We start from the raw sequence: 19,972 nt of genomic DNA, 5'->3' as shown, positions 1-19,972 counted from the left end.
GAAATTGGTGGTTACACAGAGCATGTAGCTCTCTGTGGCCCTTGCAGGAGTTTCCTCATGTGTGGTGTGAATTAGAGTGAAATGGAGTTGCTACTTTGTTTCTTAATTTTTTCCCCTGCTCGGGTTTTCTTCACACTGAGCTTGGCGTGGGAAAGGGGTATGCGGTTTTAAACTAGTGGCTGATCTCTGCTGACTTGGTTAGCTCAGAAGTCTAACCAAGCAGAAATAGAGCTTGAGGTTGAATGCAGAATGTAATTAGTAATGAAGTAAACCTGGAGCCCCAGCAAGCACATATGCCTATATAGACACACAGACACAATACCAGCGTTGGGTATATCACCTCTTCCTCCCTGTCCTGAGATCTGTACTACATGGCCATATGTGCTCACATGAGTGCACACATAGGTACACACACATACATATATATAGGCCCACCTTCGGGTGTGTCACCTTTTCATAGAAGTACTAGGATCCTTTAGATGATCCAAATACAGCATTTTCTGGGTGTCTAGAATGGAACTGAATGCTGAAGAGAAAGATAACAGGTGACATATGAGTTGAGGACCTTGGGCAAGTCATGACATTTCTCTGGCCCTTGTGGCTGGTTTTATTAAAAAGAGAGCTCAGGTAGAACTACTCTGCCCATGATGGTATGCACCATGATGGGCCAGTCTTCCTGGAAGCAGGAAACATGACGTCCTCCCTACAATATCAGTTTCACTATATGATAAGGGATTTAGCACAGTGTTTTAAAGATAAATAGAAGGAGATCATGTAGCAGGATGCCATGACTTTTTAAGATAGAACATGAGACTTCAAAGCAATTTTGCACTTACAGGAAGTATTTTGGGACCAAGCCCCTGGCCCTCAACTGCAAAAACTTTTAGTAAAAAACAACTAGACTAAGTGATGTCTAGGATTCATTTTACTCTAAAACATCTAAACTTAAATGTCAGCCGAGCCCTGAGGGATGGTAATGAAAGTTGTATATGGCTTATGATTTCTGAATATACAATTTTGAATGAACACTTTTGTTGATAAAATAATTTTATGCATAAATGTGTGCATATATAAAGTATACCCATTTAAATTGCATTCTGTTAGGAGTTTCTGATAGATTCTAAGCTGAAATGAGGAATTTTAAAATTCGTCAATTTGGGACAAAAGAAAAAGTACAAAAAATAAAAAATGAAGTAAAAAAATAAAATAAGTTGAAACAAGAAGTTATTGACATAACAATAATGGCTCCCATGTATTGAATCCTCATTCTGTGTCAGGCTAAGCATTTGACATGGTTTTTCACATTTAATCCTCATGTCAACGTGGAGAGGTAAGTACTATCATCCTACTTTTTTCAGAGGAGGAAAAGGAGACTCAGAACTTGTCCAGGGTCACAGAAACAGTAAGTGATGGAAAGAGGAATTGAATCTAGGGCTATAGGATTTCAAATTAAGGTTTTGAACCACAAAACTGCAGTATACATGCTAGTGTTAGGGCACTCATTTATTTAACTATGAGATCCCTAGCAACCAAAGTGAAGAAAGAAACAGGATGAGACATAAGACACTGTATAGATCAGCCAAAAACAAACCCTGTAGGGATGCACCTTTTTCTTGATTCTGAGACTAAGCTATGCAAATTGAGGCTGGTGAAAGAATACAGGCTATTTAGCTTATTTAAGAAGGCATACTTTTTTCAAATGTTTTAGCACAGTCATTGTAAATAACCAGGTAATATCACAATTCCATGTGATGGGAATTGATCCATAAAATCAGTTTGATAAGGCCTACTTTATAACTCTGCTTTGTATTTAGAACTTGGAACTGTATTTCTTTAGGCATAGTCAATGATTCAGAACTTTACGTAGTTCCAAGAGACTTTCTCCTAATTACAGTGAATCACAGAGATACGGTCATCCCCTGGTATCCACCGGGAATTGGTTCCAAGGCCTCCCGAGGATACCAGAGTCTGTGGATGCTCAAGTCCCTCAAGGAAAATGGCATTGTGATTGCATATGATGATCTATGTACATGTACATCCTATATAATTTAAATCATCCCTAGATTGTTTATAATACCTAATGTAATGTAAATGCTGTGTAAATAGTTGTTATACTGATAACAGTTTATGGACTAACAGACTACAACCATCCCTTCTCCCCCCATATATTTTATTTATTTATTTATTTATTTTTGAGACAGAGTCTCACTCTGTCACCAAGGTTAGAGTGCAGTGGCATGATCTCAGTTCACTGCAAACCTCCAGTTCCCAGGTTCAAAAGAGTCTCGTGCCTCAGCCTCCCAAGAAGCTAGGATTACAGGTGTATGCCACCATGCCTGGCTAATTTTTGTATTTTTAGCAGGGATGAGGTTTTACCATATTAGCCATGGCTGGTCTTGAACTCCTGGCCTCGAGTGATCTGCCCACCTTGCCCTTCCAAAGTGCTGGGATTATAAGCATGAGCCACTGTCCCTGGCCCTTCTCATAAATTTTCAATCCAGAGTTGGTTGAATGCATGGTTGTGGAGCCCACAGATACAGTGGGCCCACTGTATTACTAAATTAGATTATCATCTCCTAAATACTTAATGCCCACAAAATGCTCCCCGGTGAGAGAGGCGGTGCTCTGGCAGGCCTGTTACTACTTTAACACATGCAAGAGACAAGGATGTGATGATGGACCAGAGCCCAGCTTCTACTTACAGAGATTGTATGCAGGCATCTCAGAGACAACCTTTCCTTCTGAGACCTCAAATAGAAAGGAAGTGTGACCCTATATTAAGTCCTATTGAGGTATGTACCTATCACAGTAGAAATACTCTTATAATTGAGAAGTTCTCTGGGCCCCAACTGTTAACCCACTTAAATAGTTTTTACAGTGCAAACTGATAAAAATGACATAATTGGGCCAACCCTTGAAGTCATTCTTAAAGAATTGGACCTGTATGCCATTTGCCTGGCTCTACCTCTTTAGTTCTCAGACCTTGCAACTTTGTTATCTTAAACTCAGTAAAACAAAGCTCTAGTCTTCCTCTTCATAACAGCTTGTTCTCTTGTCTTCTGAGTTCCATTGACTACCATCCTCTGAGTCTCCAAACCTGAGCCATCCTCGATCCTTGCATTGCTTTTCCTACCTAGGCTGTCACAGTCTCATCTCTCCCAACCTTGCCATGCCCTCATCCATTCCACATCCTCCTGGTCCCGCTCTCCTAGCCCTTCTGCCTCTCGCTGTTACCATTCCACAGCTTCTGAAGTCGACAAGAAGCCTTCTGTCTCATCCTCTCCAGTCCCTCCTCCTAACCACTACAAGGTCAGTGTTCCTCAAATGTAGCTCTGATGATAGAATCTGAATTTAAAACTTTAAAGTTCATTCAATCCATTTACTTTTCATGACCTTCAGAATTTGGTCATGAAATTCGGTCAGACTCACTGGCCCCACTTTCTAGACTTTTCACACCATGGCACTTCCCACTTCCTAGACCCTTCTTTCCCCTCAGGGAGACCCAAGGCCCTAGGCACTCTGACTACTTCCTGTTCCCCTCACCAACACATCACACTTGCTTCCTTCCTGCAGCCCAAGCGCCGGAGTCTGGCCACAGCTGTCTTCCAAAGCCCTTTTGTTACCACCACCAGCATGCACATGTTACAGAGCCTTCTCTCTCTTTGCACTACACTTAGTACCTCACATATGGCACCATTTTTTAAAAATTTTTATTATTTAGGTAGATGTTTTAGTTCTCACATTGCCTTAAAAACAAGGGTAGTGTTTTTCTCACTTATCCACACGACACCTAACACAAAGCCTTGGACCTAAGAGGCCTCCAAATCCTTGTGGGATTCCCAAAGCTTAGAGTAACCACCTGCTGTTATCCCACAGCACTGCAGTCGCCCATTGAGTATCAGCGGAAAGAAAGGAGCACAGCCGTGATGAGGTCTCAACCTGCCAGGCTTCCCCAAGCCAGCCCCAGGCCCTACTCCTCTGCTCCTGTGGTCTCAGAGAAGCCCCCAAAGGGCTCCAGCTATAACCCACCTCTGCCACCCCTGAAGATACCTACCTCCAATGGCAGTCCAGGGTTTGAATACCACCAGCCTGGGGACAAGTTTGAAGCCAGCAAGGTAAGTGACAACTCATTACTCCCATCCTTGCCACTATGAGGGCACAGCCCCAGGAGTTACTTTAGGAAGAGACAGAGTCTCAGTCTGTCACCCAGGCTGGAGTGCAGTGGCACAATCTCAGCTCACTGCAACCTCTGCCTTCCAGGTTCAATCAAATTCTTCTGCCTCAGCCTCCCAAGTAGCTTGGACTACAGGCACCACACCATGCCTGGCTAATTTTTATATTTTTTAGTAGAGTTGGGTTTTACCGTGTTGGCCAGGCTGATCACAAATTCCTGACCTCAAGTGATATTCCCATATCAGCCTCCCAAAGTGCTGGGATTACAGACCTGAGCCACCTCACCCGGCCAGGAAGTAGCATCTTTTAATGCTTGCTGATTCTTTTAGCAGGAACAGCCCACTAAGTACAGTCTAGTCTCAGTTATGTTTTTCTTTCCCTGTAAATTGGGTGAGTTATACCAGTTCCCTCTGGCAATCATAAAAATGGATGATTTTTGCTAAATAGAATAGTTGTGGTGTGGATCATCTTCATCTAAAAGTCACAGTTGTGGTGCTTGACACCTTAAAAAGAGATCACCCTTTCTAATGATGATCTATGTTGAGCGCCTCCTGAGAGAAGTTCACAGCTCTTCACTATCCATTGGCTGATGTGGAAGGGAAGTCAATCATCAGTGTGTGAATGGCAGAAGTCCTGCTTAGATTAAATGTTTTTCATAGATAATCTACAATTCAAACATCGTCATAAGGAGAGTCAAAGACTCAACCATACACCTAGTCTACACAGCTATTCTGCCCCTGCAAGATAGGTAGAACAGAAGAGAAATGGGAAAAATGCTAGATTAGGAATCAGGCAAACCTGGCTTCTATTCCCAATTCTGCCTCACTTTCTTTAGAACCTTAGCAAGTTAGTTAATCTCATTAGGCCTCAGTGGCTCTATGAATAGAAACACATTTTTTATCTACATGTTCCAATTTCAGTTTTATATCTCTCCAAAATTATTAGTTTTTTATATTGGTTATATTAAAAAATTATTGATGTCCAAGTTCAATCCTGTATTAGAGGAACTATACCACTTGTTTCATCACATCACCTGGAAATGATTTTCCACCGTACAAAACAACCCTGCCTTTTTGAGTAAGTTGAAATCCCTTTGGCATTTTGTCGAACATATCAGGCCAGATATGGTGGCTCACACCTGTAATCCCAGCACTTTGGGAGGCCAAGGCAGGAGGATGGCTTGAGCTCAAGAGTTCAAGACCAGCCTGGGCAACATGGCGAGAACTCGTCTCTAATAAAACCTTTTCGAAAAAATTAGCCAGACGTGGTAGCACACACCTGTTTTCCCAGCTACTGAGGCAGGAGAATCACTTGAGCCTGGTAAGTCGAGGCTACAGTGAGCTATGACTCTGCCATTACACTTCAGCAGTGACATAGCAAGACCCTGTCTCAAAAAAAAAGTATATACTGAAGAATTTGTATGTATATACATACAGGATATATATGTATATACTATATTTAAGAATATGTATGTACTATATGTAAGAATATGTATGTATATACATACAGAATGTGTATGTATATACTGAAGAATTTCTGGCTCTGACCATGCTCTATGAAGCAGCCAGGCCTCCTTGGGAGTTACAAGTCTGCCTAGAAGCAGCTGCCCTGATGCAGACTCACCTGAAAAGATCATAGGCATCATCTCTTGTATTAACGAGTAGGGGAAGGTACTTGGTGCCTGCAGGAAGTTGGATGCAGGTAGGTCCTGGCCTTGCCTTTGAATTGGGCAGAGATACCATTCTTAGTCTTGTCTCAAAGAGGGTCAGAATATACAGTAAAGCCAACACATTTTCAAAAAGAAAAAAAATTAATATCAAACGATCCATGTTCTTTCCGTTAAAGGATTGTAACCCCTGACATGACCCTTGTCCTGACCTCACTCTGCCCAGGTGCTTACATATCCCTATGCCAGTGCCAGGTTCTTCCTTTCACTTATCAGAGAATGCTGGCTGGAAGGTTGTATGCTAGGAAGGGGCTTCCAGGTCGAAGGTGTGTTTATACCTCTTTCTGTGCTGGAGCATATTCACCCTGGATGATAATATTATTGAAACATTGCTATTAAAAAATACACTTTCAGAGCACATTTATTAATATTATGTCATTACTCAAGAGAGAATGCTGCCTGCTGCTTACCCTGCTAGCGGGAGATTTGGCCTTGAACCACCAGGTAGGGTGCAAAGCGAGCCCATGTGAACTAGCATCCTTGTGTTTGTGTCCTTCACCCTTGTCTCCCAGCAGAACGACCTGGGAGGCTGCAATGGGACCTCGTCCATGGCCGTGATCAAAGATTACTATGCACTGAAGGAGAATGAAATCTGTGTGAGCCAAGGTGAGGTGGTCCAGGTCCTCGCCGTCAACCAGCAGAACATGTGTCTGGTGTACCAGCCTGCCAGCGACCATTCCCCCGCCGCCGAGGGCTGGGTCCCAGGCAGCATCCTGGCGCCCCTCACCAAAGCCACAGCAGCAGAAAGTAGTGACGGGAGCATCAAGTAAGTGCCTCGTTGGCTTCCCCGGGAGAGGAGTATGAGGATTAAAAATATTCAGAAACAAATAAAAAAACACAAAAGTACAAACACACAGTAGGGAATTACTGCTGCTTGTTCTCAACGGTGCCACTGAACCAGTGTTCGAGTGCTGGAACCATACGCAGCATGGGGCATCCAGGCTGGAGTGGTCCAGTTTTTTTGTTGGTGGTGGCAGTGATTTTTATTTCCTTTTGTTTTATAATTTTCTGTTCATTTTTTCCCTCTTTTTCCCCCCACTCATTAAGAAAAGAACCCTACTGAAACCCTAGGTGACAAAAGGTGTGCCTTCTGTTGCCACATTTGACCCACCACAGGACTCACTGGACTGGACTTTATTTATATTGTATTAAGTAACTGATATATATATATATATATTTTTTTTTTTTTTTGATTGACACCAAAATATTACCTTGGCACAAATGCCAGACCTGTAAAGGTCAGAGGTCCGCTGCTCCTCCCAGGAGGGAGGGAACTTTTTGGTTGTCTGTGGCAATTCTTCTGTACAGATTGTAACTTTTTAAAAATTCCCCCCACCCCGTCACTTGAATACATGTTCATAGTAATTTGTAAGATATTTCTTTTCCTTATTTTGGTTGCAAAGACCCTTCCGAACACATTCCTGTATAAAGTATTTTGCACTATTTAAAGAAACCCATATGGATGAAGTCAGGTCGTGCAATATGATGGCGTCACGATGCTCATCGTTGTACCTGTAATGTAACTAATCAGTTTAAATGTACTATTTTAAATATGTAAAATAAATTCTCACTATGAGCATGTTTTAACGAAGTTAAAGACTAAGTTGACCCTTTTTCCCCCATTTCAGTAATCTTGGACTTTCAAATGTGCAAACGGTTCTTCTTTTCCTCTTCTTCTTTTTTTTTTTTTTTTTCCTTTTCTATATTTTAGGACTTGGGTGAATGCATTGGCATTTTGTTTCTACACAATAAGTGCCTTTGTCGCTAAGGATCTGACCCTGCTTTTTCCTCCTAAACAGCCCCTGTTGGTTTTCCCTAACCTCTGAGATGAGGGAAGGTACAGATTCGATGCTCTCCAACTGGTTCCCAGCAACTGGGCAGCCCTGAGGTGCTGACATCCATTAATGACCAGAGTAGAAGGCAGTGTTTGGCTGGCATTCTCTTCTGCTTTCCATGCTGCATGGTCATCCATGGAAGGGGTGCAGGGGGCTCCCACAAGCTGCCTGAGCAGTGACACCAGCAGAACTGCGCTGCGCTGGGCCTCTCTCTAGGTCAGGAGATAGCAGCTACTGACATCCCCCTGGCCTCACTAGGTAACTTCAGGGCCAACCAAAGATTCATAGTGGCCCCTAAGGCACAATAGCCTCCATGCATTTTATCCTAAGTACACATTTTGGGTGCCTTTTAGGAAGCCTTGGGATAAAGGCCCTCAAAGCACTGAAGTTTTTATTAATCAGGGACTTGCAGAGCTAATACTTAATGATGTATCATCTAAATATCCATGCACTAAACACCTCTTCCTCCCTACCTTTGGTTCTGCTGGCCACTTATTCATACCTTCCATGGGAGGGAAGATAAAATGATGTCAGGCCGGGCAAAAGAGAGCAGACTGAAATACAAATGGGTCATTTTGGTTTCTTGTCAACAGCTCTTGCACAAAGGTTTGGGGTGTGTGTGGAGGGGAGCGATGGGCTGAAAGAAACTGTCAGTATTTACCAGTGGAAGACACTCAGCACACCCTCCCCAAGGCCTGCCATAACCACAGGGGTCAGAGTTGGTTGTGGTGCCTACAGGATAAACGTCACTGAAACGTTGTGTCCACATCAGTCCCCGGGCTTGCAACCAAGAGATGAAAGCTCCCCAAACCCTGATGACGAGTTCTTCTCGGAAGAAGAATATGAAACCAAGCCTGCCCTGCCACTTATGCTACTTTGAATCTTTCTTCTGAACATGAAATGTTATTGTTAATATTTCTAGTTTTTCACCAAGCATATTAAATAACCCAGAGAGTTTAATAAATGTAGAAACACACCCCTACATGAACACACACATACACAGGGCTGCCTGCCCTGGGAGTCCTTTCAGCAGGGATCTCCCTGACTCGAGTTATTCTCAGAAGGAGCCAAGGACATGGATTTGGGAGTAAAGTCTGAAGTTAATAGGCTGATGCCATCTAAGATTAGCTTCTATGGCTGATTCTCACTCAGATACAGTGGTTGGAGCAAGATGCTGGTAGTCAGGGACAGTAGAGAGCCTGCTAGTTAGGAGGTTCAAGAGAAGTCTGGGCTTTTGAAGGAGTCCACTTTCCCAAAAGATTCAAAAATATTACTGTGACTGTTTTTTCCTGCTCAGAAGGGTGAACCTTTGTGTTAGGGAATAAATATTTTTGGAACACCTTCCTCAAAATACCCTTAAAATCCTGATGTATGTGGAATGTTGTGGAGATGCTCTGTATTTTGCAGCAGTTTCCTTCTTCCTAAATCTCCTCGGCCTCTCTCCCATAATGGAGGCTCATCTCATGCAGCCCTGTCTGCATAGGCCCACCTTTGACAAGGAGATACTGAAGGGAAGCCACCACTTATTCCAGACAACGATTAGAACTTCATTCAAGCTTTGTGACCTCACCTGAAACTGATGATGCCTGCTCAGGGTCACTGACGCTGCTTGTGACTTGGCTTTTGGAACCTCTGTCTTCGAGATCTGATATTTACGGAGTGTAAGGGCTCTGCTCTGAGCTTGTCTTCATAGGTCTGTGAAGAAGTAGCTCCCAGGACCCTTTATGGGAAGAAAAATGTTAGGATGAAAGACCTATTGAAAAGCCATTGCTGCTCTCACCTCCTGGGAGTACACATTAGGTCTTGTCCTAACAGGGAAGCTCTAGGACCTCTAGAGGCTGACAGAGCCAAATACTCACAAAAACTGAGTGATATGGAAAATATAGACTGAAAAATTCTTTGCTCTAAAATATCCAGATAAATGAGTGGTGCTTAACTGTTTATTAAGCAAGGGCCGTAGAAAATCCTGTCTGATCAACATTGTTTGGGAGTGGCCCTGCCCAAATACAAATCAGGAGGTGGAACTCTCAGCATCATCCTTTTGGGTCTTTGTGTCTGGTCCTGGGAAAGTGGCAGTAGCATATGCATTCTAGAATATATTTCCCTTGTCTTTCCTGTTCTACCCCTCACCCCATTTCCTCACTCATCCACCATGCCCTTCGCAAGAGGAATTCCTCAGTCCTGTGAGGCGTCATGGGTATGGTATACAAACTCCCTTATTAGAGTTTAGTAACCTAGCATTCGTATTTTCTTCAAATGCTGCAGTCAGCCTTGCACATCTACCAGGAGAGGTCAGAGTTCATCCTCGCTCACTTCCAGTTGGAGGCGAGGTCAGCTGCCAGCCACCATGGATGTGCAGGTTTGAGGCCTCTGAAGCCTGGGCTTGATGGCGCATCTTACCTGCTGACTCACCCAAGGGTGGTGAGCCCACCCACCACCTCACTGTCCCTGACCTACCATTTTGATTGGTGCATTTTTTGGTACAACAGGAAGTCATGTTCATGGCATACTCTACGAATGAGAAAGCGGGCGGAAGTGGAGAACACGGGTAAAAATGAAGCCACAGGGCCTCGTAAACCCAAGGATATTCTGGGCAACAAAGTCTCTGTTAAAGTGAGTAAGGTATTCCGGAGCTGCGTCCCCACCTGTCATCTACTCCCACCCTGTAGCATTCTCACAAGGCAATTTGGGTGGATGGGACATTTTTTTTTCCCAGTATGGGGACCAGAGGGGGAGTAGTTTAGCAGGATTTTGCATGCAAGATCAATTTATTTTTTATCTTTTATTTCTCCTGGCAACTTCGATTCAAGTAAGTACCTTTTTTTTTCTTTTATACCTTTCTCTTTATACTGTGCAGATGTTTTAGAGCAAAATTATCTGCAGCATTCTCAAAAATGTGAGATGCTTTATTCATATTAAATTTCTCAAAGCTACCATTTGGTACCCTAGGTTTGAGAATACACACAGGTTAGAGCGATTAGAGATGCCTTCCAAACCCCCAACCCTGTGAAGGCTGAGGTTTGGAATTTAAGGGCCACTGTATCCTTAGTAAACTTTCATTTCTTTTCCCCAGAGTTCAGACAACATCAACTTCAGGCCATTTTACTTGCCTTTCCCTATGTATGGACACAGTAGGGGCCACACTGGTGAGGCCCAAATTATTTCTTTATAATGATCCATCTACTACTTTGAACTCATGAATTCTAAGTTTGGCAGACTCTTATTTACACCCATCTTGAAACAATTTCATCTGCTTTCTTTAAATTGGATCCTCTGGAACGCTCTGCCTCTGGACAATGGAAATTAGACACTGATTATTATAGCACTAATTGTGCTGTAATGTGTGATCATCTGCCTGATCATCTACTTTGTTTCCCTTCCTTAGCAAAGTAAGAACAACTAAAACCCAGTCTAACATCCTTCTTGGGGAAAAGAAATTGTATGCCCTCCTTCACTCTCATCTGGGAAGTCCAACCCCACAGAGGACAGCAGTTTAAATTTGACAGCACTCATTCTCCATTATGCTTCCATTGCTGTTTCCCATGAGATTAGCAGTTGTACACAACCCGGCCTCCTCTCCCTGAAAAGAGCATGCTGCTGCCCCTGGTGATTCTCACCCCCACTTTAAAAACACCTGGTTTATTCTCTGCCCAATAACCCACTGCCCATGCTTCTCTGAAGTTCTCCTCTCTCTCTAGCAAAAGCTACTTGTGTTCTAACTGTGTTCTCTTTCTTCCCCCTTCCTCATGCTGCCAATCAAGGAGACGAACAGTTCCGAGGAATCAGAGTGTGATGATCTTGACCCTAATACTAGCATGGAGGTAGAAGCAGCTATTGTTGTCCTATTTCCTACAGTGATTGCCTTTTTTGATATGTCTATAACAGTGACCTTGCTAAAATGACCAGCCATTCAATGATAAATGGTAATGTTATGGGGGAGGGTCTCTGGGTATCCCATCCCAGCTAAAAAAGAAACAAACAAAAACGTAATTCTTGAATGCTTGTTAAGTATTTTCCTCTTTGGCAGGTTTGGCTTTATATAGAAAATATCCAATTTCATTATCTGAAACTTAGAACACTTTTTTTTCATAGAAAACAGCACTATCAGAATGTGTGAGTCCCAGCTAAGTGACAAGAACTCATTTTGTGTTTTCCCCTTCTTTTGTTTTCCCCTTCTCCCCTTCTTCTTCGTTCCCCCTTTATTCTCTTCATCTTGCTCTTCTACTCGGTTCTATGCCCCCGTTAATGTTCCAAAATAACCAGTGAATTATGGCACCTGGTTGCTATGTAGAGCTGATTTATAGCAAATGAGGTGTGATTGTAGCAACTCCAGAGCACACTTCAGTGCAGTGCTGGGCCTGTGAGCAGTGGCTGTGCCCACGTGTGAAGGGAAAGAAGCCCTGGGGAGGGCCTGTCTCCTGGAACCATGGCAGAGGCCTTTCCAGAGACGGTGAGATGGAAACACTGCCCAGGGGACTTTTCTCATGCTCCAGGTTTACAGGGATGTGGGAGTGAACCAATGCCTGTATCAATAAGAATATCCATTCCGCTTCCAATTCCTAGTCTGTTGGGTTACAGAAACATGGCTCTTACGTGGTTTGCCACTGAGTGACAACCATGATAAATTTACAAACCCTAGGCAATGAGGGCAAACATGGAGCTGACTTTCCTTGCCACTTTATCATTCATAGATTTTTCTCCAAATCTATGCCTCCATTCCCGGTAATGGGTATAAGTTTAGAGATTTAAGTACAAAATAGACAACATTTCTTAGAAAAATTTTTTCTTTGTATAGTCCCAAACGTTTCACTTAATTAAATGGACTTTTATTCTTATTCGAATTTGACCTAATCCCAAAGAAGTCCAGCACCATGTTATTTCAGCCACCACAAAACCCCAGAGAGACCATGAGACCTAAAAACTGGTAAGTCAGCTGCAGAAGGAGCCAACTGAGTTGAATCAGGCCCAAGGCAAACAGTTGACAGTGGGAGTTCTCCCAGGATAGAATAGTACCCTGTCAATGTGAGTATTGTCACAGAGATCAATCTGGTAGGTGTGGCTCAATATATACTCCACTATGGGAGAAAGTGGATATGGCATTTGTAGCCTAAATGTATCTTGGAGAACAAGGAAGCCAGGGGAAATGTCAGGCTCTGTTTTCCTTGCATTTCATAGGATAGGCATCTGCTTGCCTGGAGCTCACACCTGTCAGCTTGTAGATGCTGGGTGGCACCCCAGACTTAAGTGTTGCCAGCATGTATTATAGATGTCAGCTGCAAGTAGAGGAAGGGCACACAGAGGCAGGGGAAAAACCAGGCATTTGTGTTCCAGGAAACAGTTTAGGCCCTTGTCCAGTTCTCGTGGACTGGGGGAGAAGAGTGGTGTACCCACTCTGTAGGAAGAAATGGCACAGAGAGATGTGGGCCCAGGGGAGCAGCGCACATTAAGAAAATTAACTGGTGTCATTGAATGCTCTATTCTGCACTTAGATTAAAAGCGTGTGTGTGCACGTACACATCTTAACTCTGCTTTGCTAATTGAAAGCACATTTTAAAGATTCTTATTTGTCTACGGTTTTTAGTCCTTTGCATGGGCTGCGTGGGATGGGTCCTCAGGAGGTGCTAAGGAGTGCATGAACAAAGACATTAGAGTATTCATGCTGAACAGAGGAAAACCAAAAATTGTGTTGATGCATGTCCAAAAAGTTTTCAAATACAGGAGTTGAGCCACAAATTTTCCTTTAGGCACAAACTTTCAAGTAGCTGGAACCTCAAGGAGGCATGTTGTTGGAAGCTGCAAATGTCCCCAGCACATGCATATGCAACCCTTATGTATTCCATATATAGCCTTCTAAACTTCAGTGATTCTCTTTTGGGTTTTTCTTTAATGTGGAGCCTCTGTCACCCAGGCTGGAGTGCAGTGGTAGGACCTCAGCTCACTGCAACCTCTGCTTCCCTGGCTCAAGGGATCCTCCTGCCTCAGCCTTCTGAGTAGCTGGGACCTTAGGTGCACACCACCACGCCTGACTAATTTTTGTATTTTGGGTGGAGACAAGGTTTCACCATGTTGCCCAGGCTTGACTTGAACTCTGCCGGCCTTGGCCCCCCAAGAGTGCTGGGAGCCACTGCACCTGGCCTAAACTTCAGTGATTCTGTGAATGTGTTGCCCACTTCAAATTAATTTTGAGCACATGAGCAAGTCCAGAGGGAGAGCAAGCATCTTGGCACTGCTGGTTTGGCATTTTCAGACACAAATAAATAAGATACAGAAAGTCAACCTGTTCAACATGAGTTGAGAATTTTCTCAAGGCATATGTAAGTAGAATCTGACTGCAATGTACACTGCAGAGGAAGAAAATGGCCAGGAGTGCATACCGAAGAGAGAGGCTACCTTAAAGATCCATATTGAAATACAGGTGGGTGGGCCACCTCTTGAAGGCCTCTTACTACTAAAGTGATCATTTGGGGCATCATTTCCAGACTAAGCCTGGCCCCCAACCTCACCCTTGTCTTCTGAACTTGATGCTGCAACTGGCATTGTCTCTCTGGGAGTGTGTCCAGTACCCTTAGTGAGCTGAACCCTGTGCTGAGAGCGCCTCCATTCCTGGAACCCCAGCTGACCTAATGGGACCATGCACCCTGTGTGTTCACCCTGTGCTAGATCTCTGGATGTTAAATCCTGCCTCACTGACTGACTCTCCTTAACCTGAGGCCAGCCTGTTGATCCCAGTCCTAGCTGTGTATAGGCTGTTATCTCCTGCCTGCATGGGAATGATGTCACCAAAACATTCTAACTTTTTCGCAGTGGGTGGACTGAACAGTTCCTTTAAGGGAAGTCTTCTGGGGTCTTTACTTATACACTGGCTGCTTGCTACCTTCAGGCTGGCACGGTGTTTTGGAGCGATATATAGGCACATCCTTGAAAGCTAAGTAAGAGGAAAATAAAGCACCTTGAATCCTAGGAATCAGATATACAAAGCTTTCCAAGAATACCCAATTATGTAAAGGGAAGTAATTCTGCTCTAATGTTTACATCCTTTTCCTTCCCCGGCTTCTGAATGTTTTCAAGTACAGTCCCCCACTCCAGCAGTACATGCCACACCAGCACCATTGCAAGACTGGCTCTAGGTCTGTGCCATCCCCTCGCGGCCAAGTTTCCTGACGATCTGTGACTGTACCTCATGGAGAAAAGTTCTAAAGATGATGAGTATCATCCATAGTTGGGCTTACTTATTTACCTTGCACTGATGGAACTTTGGGGTAGGAGTGAAAGGCGGGCATCATACATGAAAGAGATGTTTCTACATGGAAGAAGAGTCAAACCAAGCTGAAAAGCAAACACGAGGGTGCCTTAGAAACAGGTTAATAGTAATTCATTTTTTTCCAGTACAGGTTAGACTGCCGAGTGCCTTTTGTAGGGCTGAGAACCACGTGCCAGCCCATCAGCTTCTTCAGTCTTGCCTCTGGCCCGGTGTCTGCACTGACACCCCAGGCTGGAGCCAGGCCCAAGTGTTCAGGGTCAGCTTCTGGGCTATACTAGATTTTTCTTAGGACCCAGGTGAGACAGGTTTCCACCTCTGAAAAGTTGTCTGAGGACTGTCAATGCTTGCTCGTGTTTTTGCACCTGCCCCCCAGCCCCAGCACTGCCACCTGCCTGCATACAGGATGGGGTTGAAAGACATGAATGAGCCTCCATGACTTAGGCCTTCAAGGATAAGGATTCTCAGCCCATTTTTACACCACGCTCAAGTAATGACAGGCATTTTAACTAAAGCAAAACAAAACCCAATACCTCTTATAGCAGAGAAAGTCAATTCATCAGAGTAAGAAGTTGTCATTTCAAAAAGACTTCACCTCCGCCCCAGCCGTTCAACGTGCTGTTGGTCTCATCCACAACACAGACTAAGTGCAGACGTTTTCCTCGGTTATATACCAGCCACCAGAGATTTATCTTAGGGAGTTAAAAACTGTTGGGATCTTCTAGGATAAGGCTCTGAAAGATGAGAGAAAGCGCTTGGGAAGGTGAAGCTGATTTTGGAGGAAATTTTCCACTGGAGTAAGAATCACACTTTTAGAGTCAACGGAACCTTGGAAACATTTAATTAATCATTTATTTTGTTGTTGTTGTTGTTGTAGTAAAATATACATAACAAAAATTTGCCATGTCAACCATTTTTAAGTGTGCGATTCAATGGCATTAAGTCTCCTCACAATGTTGTACCACCATCACCACTATCCACATCCAGAACGTTTACATCATCGCAAACAAATTCTTTAGTGAACCCACCAAACGAAAACGCCCTATTCCTCTCCATCCCTGCAGCCCCTTCACCTTTAACAGAGCCGCAGGAACTTGTGCTTTTCTGTTTGCAAACTAGAAGTTGCTCTAGTTTCTGAGGCAGCTTCTGGCTTTCCTGATTACTATTCCCCCACCTACATCATCCTGCGGCAACTTGGAGTGCCCCATCTCCAGGTTGGTTTTAATCTAAAACACAGATCCTAGCAGTTGAGGAGACCTGTCTCTTAGTGCCTGTTTTTCTGCATAAGTGTGTCATTCCATTTTCCAGCTCAATAAAAAAGAATATCATTTCTGCCCATCTTAGCTTTCCAAGGCTGAAGTGCAATTTAAACAAAAATCACACAAAAGCAGTATCACATGAAAAACTGGAACCGGAGTCAAAAACCTGGATTCTAGTTTGGACACCACCAGCTATGTGACTGTGGGCCAGTTAGCCTTTCTAAGCCTCAAGATCCCCTGGAAAGTTGCACAGCTCCAAGTGTACAGGTGTTTATACAGTGATATGTAACCCTTTGAGCACCATGCAAATCTAAGGTGTGCTAGCAAAGGACTTTGATCTCTGGCACTTCCGACTTTGAAAACATTGAGATCACAACAGAAGAAGAAATGGAAGATTCTGTACCTTACCCAGGAATTCACTTTTCAGGGGGTGTGCCAGGAAAGGCCTGGGCAGATTTTCTCCTGAGACTCAACTGAAATGTCCACTCCTGGCTCCAGAAAGTTGGTGCAGCCAGAGCTGGCCCTTTTTCCCTTCCCCAAACCCACAGTTCCCCAGCCACCTTATCTTCAGATCTGAAGAGCCAGCCTGCTCCCTGCACCCCTCTGCCCCCCATCACTACATCAGCTGCTCTGGCCTCTTTATCCCAGAGCTTCAAAAGACAGATTGAAGGAAACTTTTCCACCCCCAGCCAGGTGACTGACCTCCTGGCATCCCCAGTGTATTTCCACTGATGCCTGCTTCTGCATTTTATAAAAAGAATTTTTTCATGAAAAGAACCCTTTGGAGGAAAAGAAAGTGAAGCATCGCATTCCTGTCATTTTACTTTTACAAAATATTTTCTTTGTAATATATCTGAATGGTGTGGCTTGAAGACTTCTGCTTGGCTTTGTTCTGACTCTCCATGCAGATTGATTTATATTCCACCACCAAAAGAAGGGAGCTGAGCTTAGCAGCTGCTTCCCTCTCCTAGGAGAATTATAAGATCTTCCACAGCAGATTCACATCTATTATGCTGTTGTTCCTTGCAACTGCCCTGTGAAGTAAGTAGGGTGGAGTTTCTCACCCTCCTAGTGGAAACAGGTTCAGGGAGGTCAAGGTTATACAGCCAATAAAAAGAGCAGGTCTTGATGGTGGTGCTTTGAGAGACCATACTTAGCATGTGCTATGGACGAAATCTACTCACTATGGTTCAAGTACGCTCTTAACAAGGGTCAAGCTCAGGCCCTCTTTTCCACATCTGCTTTAGGAGAATTTCTTCAACTTTTCAAATCCCTTGACTATTGGGATAATTGCCTGGCCTCACCCATGCCCTTTCTCAATGACTCAAGAGCCCAGCCGGAGCATCCAAGAAAGGAAGTCCAATTACATGGGTTGGAAACGTCTGAACTGGTTTCTCAGGCCAGCACGATCACTCAGCACACCCTGTCATGCATGTTCTGTGGCACCCACACCCTAGTCTGGGAGCCTAATCCGTTTCATTTATATTGTACACTAATGAGATTACAAGGTGCCATTGACCCAGAAATTGCTCTAAAAGCCTGCTATTAGAGGAGCAAAGACCATCACCCCCCAAGCCCACCCCCATGCTGTCAAAGATCATCTATAGGCTCACTCAATGTGAGTTCCTAGTCAGTTCAATTTCACACAATTTAATTAACACAAGGAATCGCAGTGAGTATTATGGAGGGCTAACACGCAATGTGAGATTGGTTCCCATGCTTAAGAAGCATAAGAAGGAGGCAGGTATAATTAAATACCCATGTTGCATAGCAGACTTTAAAACTTGCTCTAACAATCATGGTGAGGGACTGATTAATCCTGCCTGGAGCCCTTATTCATTCTGTGGATATTTATGCACCCACTCAGGCACTGGGCTCACAATAATGGTAGCTACCAGTTAGCAGTCTTTCCTGTGTAACTGGCTCTGTCCTGAGCTCCCAACAACATCATCACATAGGTACTGTTCCATTATAGATGAGAAAACTGGAGTATGGTGAGGTTAAGTGACTTTCCCAAGGCTATGTACTCTTAGGTAGCCTGTGTCCCAGGGAGCTTATGAGTGTGGTCATTGATTCACTGGGTGGCAGTGTGTGGGTTGGATGAACTAATAGGATGTAGGCAGTTTTAGAGAAGGGAGAGGGTAAGGAGAGAGCATGAACAAAAGCCCTGAGGTGGGGGGTGCCTAGCGCATGCTGAGCAGGTATATGGTCTGGGTACCTGGGGTTAGCTATGTAGGAAGAGCTGTAGGGACAAAGCCTGGCAGATGGATTGAGACCAGACAGACAACAAAGGGCTAGAAGGACCTGCTAGGAAGCCAGGACCTGATCCATGGACTGCAAGGAGCAGCAGTAGGTTTTAAGCAGAGTCTATATGATTCATCCTGTGCTTTAGGAAGGTAACCAGCACCTATGCAAACACTGGCGGGACTTTTTTTTTTTTTTTTTTTTTTTTGGAGATAGGGTCTTGCTCTGTCACCCAGGCTGGAGTACAGTGGCATGATCTCAGATCACTGCAGCCTTAACCTCCCAAGCGACCCTCCCACCCTCAGCATCCTGAGTAGCTGGGACTACAGGCATGTGACACCATGCCCAGATTTAAATATTTAAATATATTTAAAATTTTAGTGGTGGGTTATCCCTATGTTGTCCAGGCTGGTCTCAAACTCCTGGCCTCCAGTGATCCTCCTGCCTCAGCCTCCCAAAGTGCCAGGATTACAGGCATGAGCCATGGCACTGGGTCCTCAGAACAAATTGTAATCTGTTATATAGCTCCAAAGACTCGGGGAGTTTAGGAGATTGGGGTAAATTATCAGGGCCAAATAATTAAGGGATGAGACTCCAAAACACTCATACATAAAGACATTATCTAAAGTCAAGATCATGGCTATAGGTTGGAAACGTGGTTTAAAAAGGAGAAGCTGTAACTCCACCACTGCATCCTCCTCGGCCCCCCACCTCCAGGTCCTAACTCCTGGAGACCAATGCACACACAGCAATGCACCCCCCATTTTGGTTCTTTGCAACCAACTATCTTGTGAGACAGGTGATAGACGCTTTCATTATTCTGTTAAAATTTTCATCCTTTTTATTTTTGAGGGCACACTAAATGTTCTCTAACCAAAATATTGAGGGGGCAAAGTGGAGATATTTGGGCTGGAAATATCCATAAAACCATCAATGTACTTGACATGTGGACACATATAGGGACCTGTACCTCCAAATTAATGATTATACATTTATTGGAAAAACATATGGAACTTTTTACAAAAAATTGACCATGTGTGCTACTTATAAAGCAAAACTCAACAAAAACCAAGCAATCAGTATCATGCAGACCAAATTCTCCAAGCACGATGCAATTAAGTTAGAAATCAACAACAAAAAGATCATTTAAAAAAAAATCTCATGTGTTTGAAAATTTAAAAGCATACTCATTACAACTGAGTCAAAGAAAAAGGTCATAGTTGGCCGGGTGCGGTGGCTCACGTCTGTAATCCCAGTACTTCGGGAGGCAAAGGTGGGTGAATCACCTGAGGTCGGGAGTTTGAGACGAGCCTGACCAACATGGAGAAACCCTGTCTCTACTAAAAATACAAAATTAGCCAGGCGTGGTGGCGCATGTCTGTAATCCCAGCTACTCAGGAGGATGAGGTAGGAGAATCGCTTGAACCTGGGAGGTGGAGGTTGTGGTGAGCCAAGATCGTGCCATTGCACTCCAGTC

The 19,972-nt window shown here is 43.9% G+C and overlaps 1 protein-coding gene across 1 annotated transcript in view; it reads left to right on the top strand.

The window, feature by feature from the left end:
• KALRN (kalirin RhoGEF kinase) overlaps nt 1-19,972 on the top strand; it is a 602,830-nt gene that overhangs the window by 547,880 nt on the left and 34,978 nt on the right. The window contains exons 48-51 of the mRNA XM_032268307.1: nt 3,877-4,115; nt 6,412-6,665; nt 10,224-10,347; nt 11,496-11,555. Coding sequence (XP_032124198.1) covers nt 3,877-4,115; nt 6,412-6,665; nt 10,224-10,347; nt 11,496-11,555 — 677 coding nt within the window. The remainder of the gene's footprint in view (nt 1-3,876; nt 4,116-6,411; nt 6,666-10,223; nt 10,348-11,495; nt 11,556-19,972) is intronic.

This window comes from Sapajus apella, unplaced genomic scaffold (genome assembly GCF_009761245.1).
Source record: "Sapajus apella isolate SASKATOON/1434 unplaced genomic scaffold, GSC_monkey_1.0 scaffold178, whole genome shotgun sequence".
Taxonomy (NCBI): domain Eukaryota; kingdom Metazoa; phylum Chordata; class Mammalia; order Primates; family Cebidae; genus Sapajus; species Sapajus apella.
This window is presented reverse-complemented; position numbering and strand designations above follow the sequence as displayed.